General features: G+C 43.0%; 1 protein-coding gene across 1 annotated transcript; it reads left to right on the plus strand.

The window, feature by feature from the left end:
- Positions 1-3,001: 3,001 nt before the first annotated feature.
- Positions 3,002-6,147, plus strand: gtf3aa (general transcription factor IIIAa). The gene is made up of 9 exons (XM_038964515.1): positions 3,002-3,165; positions 3,715-3,815; positions 3,895-4,000; positions 4,124-4,215; positions 4,475-4,548; positions 4,637-4,720; positions 4,848-5,077; positions 5,275-5,325; positions 5,520-6,147. Exons 1-9 carry the CDS (start codon positions 3,049-3,051, stop codon positions 5,718-5,720), a joined length of 1,056 nt encoding a protein of 351 aa, XP_038820443.1. The 5' UTR covers positions 3,002-3,048; the 3' UTR covers positions 5,721-6,147.
- The last annotated feature ends 748 nt before the right edge of the window (positions 6,148-6,895 follow it).

The following is a 6,895-nucleotide window of genomic DNA, read 5'->3' on the forward strand; positions in this document are numbered from 1 at the left end:
AAAAAGAGAATCTATATACAATGTGTGCAAAAGGCATGAGGAGGTAAGGCTATAAATAGGCCATAGGAGCGAATAATTACAATTTAGCAGATTAACACTGGAGTGATAAATCATCAGATGATCATGTGCAAGTAGAGATACTGGTGTGCAAAAGAGCAGAAAAGTAAATAAATAAAAACAGTATGGGGATGAGGTAGGTAAATTGTGTGAATGGTTGCGTCAATCAAATCTGGTATCAGGATATAATGTGATTCAGAGTCACTGATTATACTATAATTATCTTTATTTAACACAAGTGATAAATGGTAAATGCAATTTTCATATATACGGGTTCACTGTTTCACCACGCAGGGTAAAGCAGAGAACTGACTGAAATAGTACAGACATCTTCTTTTATACTGTTCCAGAGTTAGTTTCAACTTTAGAGTTGGCCTGTCACAGTAGAGGCTTAGCGTGGTTTTAAACTTGCTAGCCTATCGGTGGTGTCCAGTCACAGCACTCAGGATTGAAATGACCGGAATGGTTCTTGTGAAGATTGAGCTGGTTTGTTGGTTTCTACTCATTCCTCCGTTCCTGTTTTCTTGTTATTCAGCATTTTCCCTACACATTCCTCAGTTCCTGTTTTCTTGTTATTCAGCATTTTCCCTACACATTCCTCAGTTCCTGTTTTCTTGTTATTCAGCATTTTTCCATCTTGTCTCAACCTTGTGGTTTGCACAGTCGACACCCTAGATTAACAACAGCTTTTCTGCAGTCACACTATGTTTTGTGATTAACATGTCCTACTTCTATAAGGCATATATTTATGTTAAAAGAGAACAAAACCATCCTTTACAATTGGGTGGGCTATATACCGATGGACTATGTACAGCTGCAGCGATCGGTTAGCTGCTCAGATAGCAGATGTTTAAAGTTGTTGAGGGAGATAAAAGTCTCCAACTTCAGAGATTTTTGCAATTCGTTCCAGTCGCAGGCAGCAGAGAACTGGAAGGAAAGGCGGCCAAATGAGGTTTTGGCTTTAGGGATGATCAGTGAGATACACCTGCTGGAGCGCGTGCTACGGGTGGGTGTTGCCATCGTGACCAGTGAACTGAGATAAGGCGGCGCTTTACCTAGCATAGCCTTGTAGATGACCTGGAGCCAGTGGGTCTGACGACGAACATGTAGCGAGGGCCAGCCGACTAGAGCATACAGGTCGCAGTGGTGGGTGGTATAAGGTGCTTTAGTAACAAAACGGATGGCACTGTGATAAACTGCATCCAGTTTGCTGAGTAGTGAAAGAGATTTGCGTCAGTTCAAATCTGGCATCAGGACAAAATGTGATTCATAGTCACCGAATATATTTTAAGTATTTTAATTAAACTCAGACGATAAATGGTAAATGCAATTTTCGTATATACGGGTTCACTGTATCTCCGCGCAGGGTAGATCAGAGAACTGTGGAATGTACTCAAAATAGTAGTTTTATGGGCCTCCCGGGTGGCGCAGTGGTCTAGGGCACTGCATCGCAGTGCTAACTGCGCCACCAGAGTCTCTGGGTTTGCGCCCAGGCTCTGTCGCAGCCGGCCGCGACCGGGAGGTCCGTGGGGCGACGCACAATTGGGCTAGCGTCGTCCGGGTTAGGGTGGGTTTGGCCGGTAGGGATATCCTTGTCTCATCGCGCTCCAGCGACTCCTGTGGCGGGCCGGGCGCAGTGCATACTAACCAAGGGGGCCAGGTGCACGGTGTTTCCTCCGACACATTGGTGCGGCTGGCTTCCGGGTTGGAGGCGCGCTGTGTTAAAGAAGCAGTGCGGCTTGGTTGGGTTGTGCTTCGGAGGACGCATGGCTTTCGACCTTCGTCTCTCCCGAGCCCGTACGGGAGTTGTAGCGATGAGACAAGATAGTAATTACTAGCGATTGGATACCACGAAAATTGGGGAGAAAAGGGGATAAAATTTAAATAAAATAAAAAATAAAAAAAAATAAAAAATAGTAGTTTTATACTATGACAATTTTATTCTCAACTTGTCCATTTGGCCTATCATAGTAGAGGTTTAGCATGGTTAATACTCTTGCTCCTCCTTTGTGGGCCCCCGAACTTGTCCAAGCCCCTTGGCGTTTTCCTTCTCCACATCTGGTTGTCGGGTAGAGCAGCTCCATCCTGTGTCCCCCTCGATTATTCCCTCAAACAATTCCTAATATGGTACTGAACAGTCTCTTCACCATCCTGGTTGGCCCAGAGTGATGCACCCCTCCCCTCTCCAGACTGTCCACAGCTTTTATGGCCTGTGGTGGTCAGTCCTTACACACCTACACACACACACACCCCTCTGTATTGTGTGTGTGTGTGCAACAAAACAACATTCACCTTCAACCAATATGCTAACAGCCTATAGTGCATAAACATAAATCCTAACAGTAGAGTATTGGAAGCTATTTTGTAGATGACATCGCCGAAGTCGAGGATCGGTAGGATAGTTAGTTTTACTAGGGTAAATTTGGCGGCGTGAGTGAAGGAGGCTTTGTTGCGAAATAGAAAGCCGACTCTAGATTTGATTTTGGATTGGAGATTTAGTCTACTTCCTACTCTTAGACCAATGATGTACACAAAAACATAAAATATGTTTACATCCAGAAACAATATACATTTTTGTCTCAACAATTTGTTTTGCTTTTTTATTTGCGTTCAATACTGAGCAGCTCACTCCGCATAGGATTCCCGTCTCCACAGGCGCCGAGAATGCCGGAGTCAGAAACGGGGCACTCCGTCTGCCAAAACGAGTGCAATGGCTTGCTGGGTCAGCCTATTTTAAACGTCGAAAGAAAAATACCCAAATGCGTCGACAAAACACAGAAACAACGTGTCCGTTTCGACGTAGTATTACAATTTTTAACAAAAATATACACTTAACTGACGCGATTGGTGACTGGAATGGTATTTAGTTTTCTTAATTTTACAACCCCCCTCTTTAGTGCCAACATGGTAGCGGCGTAATGTCTTCTTCCTGTCAACTCCGCACGTGTGTGGGTCAACGCCACATTGTGGTCCTCGCTTTTTATTATTATAATGGAATTAAGTCAGCAAGTACCGCGCAAAAGTTTTATATGTTCATTCTCTGACTGTCATGCGTCGTACAACAAAGCATGGAAACTAGATGCTCATATTTGCAAGCACACAGGGCTGGTGAGTACAGCTTACTGCTCAGCTAACCGCTAACTAGCAACATTTTGAGACATGCCATGGACACCGGCAAGTGAATTTTGTATTCCCTGTATTTGGTCTGTAGTTAGGCGATTCCGCTGGGAAAATAGGTTTTGATGTAATGCTGGGTAGTTAAAGCCTGAGTTCGTGCTTCAGCACAACTGCAGTCCCGCTACGTGGTTTGATAAAGCTGCTGGGGAAATTAAACCAGTATCAAACTGATAGACTGTGCTGTGAATGCAAGGACTGGCAGTCTCTGAGATCGACGTTGTGTTACGTTATACAGACTTCAATGACGATATAAAACAAACACCAGAGTAATACGTTTTTTTTATAGCTCAGATGAGACAGACTAAACCAAGCTTAGGCAGCTAGTTTTGTACTATGTTTTCTTGTTCTTCAAGAATCAATGGGTATTAATTGTAATGGCAATTGAACAGAGGAAATATCCCACGTTGTGCATTTAATTCCACCACCACACCACGATTTTTCCCCTCTACAAATGCTTCCATTTTTTTCTGTATTCTGCAGAAACCATTTGTGTGTGAACATGACGGCTGTGACAAGTCATTCTGCGACAAGTACCACCTAGCTCGGCACCAGTTGAGCCACAGTGGAGAGAGACCCTTTAGGTAGTATTTGTGTTATTTAGCCAGCTAGTGCGGACATTACAGACAAATTGGCTACAAGTGTTGTTCTGTTTGTTGACAGATGTACAGTAGATGGATGCACAGAGGCCTTCACCACAAATTACAATTTGAAGAAACATGTTAATCGCAAACACAACCATGATGAGGAGAAACTGTATGAATATGTGGTGAGTTAATCTGACTACATTTATTGGTCTTAGTCAGCCAAGGTATTATGAAATGCAGTACTTGGCTAACAGGTGTGTAATTTGCATTGCTGCCATAATTGTTTTACTCTTCTGTGTTTACAGTGTAGCTTTGAGGGATGTGGGAAAGTGTTCAGGAAGAACAATCAGCTCAAGTCACATGAGTGCCAGCAGCACACCAAACTACCTCCCTTTCAGTGAGTAAATTAAGCTGTTTGTTATGCTAATGGTATTACCCCATGTTGTTGGTTGAAAACAGATGTCCTGGAGCGAATGTAAATTAATTTTAAATATGAAAAATTTGAGCCCTGTGAACTGAATATCCAGGAGATAGTAACCCAGTACAATACATGCCTAGCACTCCTAGCTTTGGTCTAGAGAACAACACTTCTTAGTGGTCAGTGCAAGCTTGTTATACTAATCTGCCTTTGTCTTTCTCGCTCACTGGCTTTATAGCTGTACCTTTGAGGGCTGCGAGAAACAATTCACTTTCCCCAATAAACTACGGCTTCACGAGAAGGTGCACAGAGGTAAGATTTATCTCCTGATCCTGCAGCTGGATTGTCTGGGAGTGACACTGAGCCCTGTAACTGCTAAAATGTTGTTTTTCTCTCACAGGCTACCCCTGTGAAAAAGATGGCTGTTCTTTCATCGGAAAGACCTGGACTGAGTATACTAACCATAGGAAACACATACACAGAGGTATGCTGTCTCGCACCTTACGATTGACACATTGCTTTCAGAATAGTATGTGTACAAAAACAATTACAACAATGTATGTCTCAGAGGTCAATGAAGGTCGCTGCAGGGTGATTGTTTGTGCCTCCAGCCCTTTTTCAGTGTAATGAGTGCAACAAGGTGTTTCGCGACACCTGGTTCCTGAAGCAGCACCAGCGTGTCCACACAGAGGAGCGCCAGGTGTTTATCTGTCCCAGGGAGGGGTGCCAGAGGTCCTTCACCACGCCATTCAACCTGCAAAGCCACATCGGCTCTTACCATGAGGAGCTACGGCCTTACACCTGCCCCCATGAAGGCTGTGGAAAGACCTTTGCCATGAAGGTATGGATACCTGACCAGAGTCTTGTTGTGTTGCTACCAGATTCACCTCACTCTTATTAGTCAATCAGCTTCTATATCTGAAGGTGCATTTGTATGGGAGAGTTGTCCTCAGAAATTTTCGTAACAGTCAAAATGTCAGTGATAACATGGATATATGGACCTATGTTCCCTCTAATAGAAAACTCTGTCTTTCGCAGCAAAGCTTACAACGCCACAATGTTGTCCACGATCCAGAAAGGAAGAAACAGGTTAGAATAGGCATGCCATGTATGCTTGAATACGTTCATTTTATTTTAACACTTGTAGTTAGTACTTAAACCTTACATTTTGTGCTGTTCCTCGCATCCTATGAAAATGGTTAATACATGTTATTGTTTATTGATTTGTAACTGTTAGTGTTTCAGCCCTGTATTAGCTAATGATCCATTTTTCATGTTTGCAGAAGAAACCCCGACCCAAGCGATCCCTGGTTTCCAGACTGAGTGGTTACAAGCCTAAGAATAACAGTCATCCAAAGCCCCATGCAGCTTTGCAATCAGAATCCATTGCAAGGGGTCAGTCAGAGCAAACGAACACTGTTGGATCAGAGCCTATTACACTGGTATCCCTTCTTCAGGACACAGTCGTTTTCAACTCTGGTTAAGAAATCAAACCGTGACCACCCGACCGGATTTTGCCATATGACAGTATTACTTTCAGTGCCAATTGGAGTAAAATTACTCCAGACAACCCCCCCTCAAAAAAACATGATATTGCCCTCGCTAGTGTAGTTCACTGTGCGTAGATTTTTAATTTGTACTTGAACTCATGAGTTTACACGCACAACTGTTCAGTTTGATTGTATTAAGTGCTGTGAGGTCTGTGGGGAGAACTGTAGGTGATGTGTTGGGCATGGTGGGCTGTGAGCTGGTATCAGGATGGTGCTGCGGCAACTGTTCATTTCTTTGGGTTTGGAAGCTCTGCCATATTGGATGACTTTGGGTTTGGAAATAATTCCCATCAGCACCTCTGTTGCACTACCTGCTCCAGGGTTGTGTCCTGCTGTCAAAACCATAAAAGTATGGAATGCGTTTGGGTCTTTGCGTGTCAAAAAAGATACATGTCAAATAACTCAATTCTATTATTGAATGTTGTGTGCTGAATTTGCACGTGCAAGCCAAGCGCCGCCACTACTATCAGTAGCACTGTCAAAGCTGTACAAAAAGAGTCTGCAAACAAGCACACGCCGGCCACGAACGATGCGTTTTCATATTGTACTGTAGAGCTTTACAGTGAAATTAGGTATCAGTCTACTCAATACCCAATATATTTTTTCCCCAACGTCCTCAAGAGTTATCAGACTCCAAAACATCCATGCAGTATTGTTTTTCCTAGGGAATACTGTTCAATACACATAGTAGGTTGACAATAAATATAGCTAAATTCAGTTGTCTCGCAATAAGAGCTACAATGCTAATGTTCTCTGGGTGTCACTGAGTAGACTGATACCCCATGCCATTGATCCACAATCCATAGGTAAGGCTGTACAGTGAAATAAGTATGCCCCCAATGCAATTCTAAAGTCTAATACATCCAGTGTGATTTCAACAGATTTGTCAAATTACCAAATTATTGTATTTTGTTTTTATATAACATTCCAACCTCGTGCATAATAATCTATTCAATTATGGCATAATTCTACAAGTTGTATTCATTTACGTCACTGTCAATAACATACTTTAACTTTGAAGGCTAACCGCGAAGTCCACTATTGTGGCTAGCTTCACAGATGTGTCTCGACCACCATTAACCAATAAGAACGGTTTTATAAATTAGGGT

The sequence above is a fragment of the Salvelinus namaycush genome, chromosome 26 (assembly GCF_016432855.1).
Source record: "Salvelinus namaycush isolate Seneca chromosome 26, SaNama_1.0, whole genome shotgun sequence".
NCBI classification, from domain to species: Eukaryota; Metazoa; Chordata; class Actinopteri; order Salmoniformes; family Salmonidae; genus Salvelinus; species Salvelinus namaycush.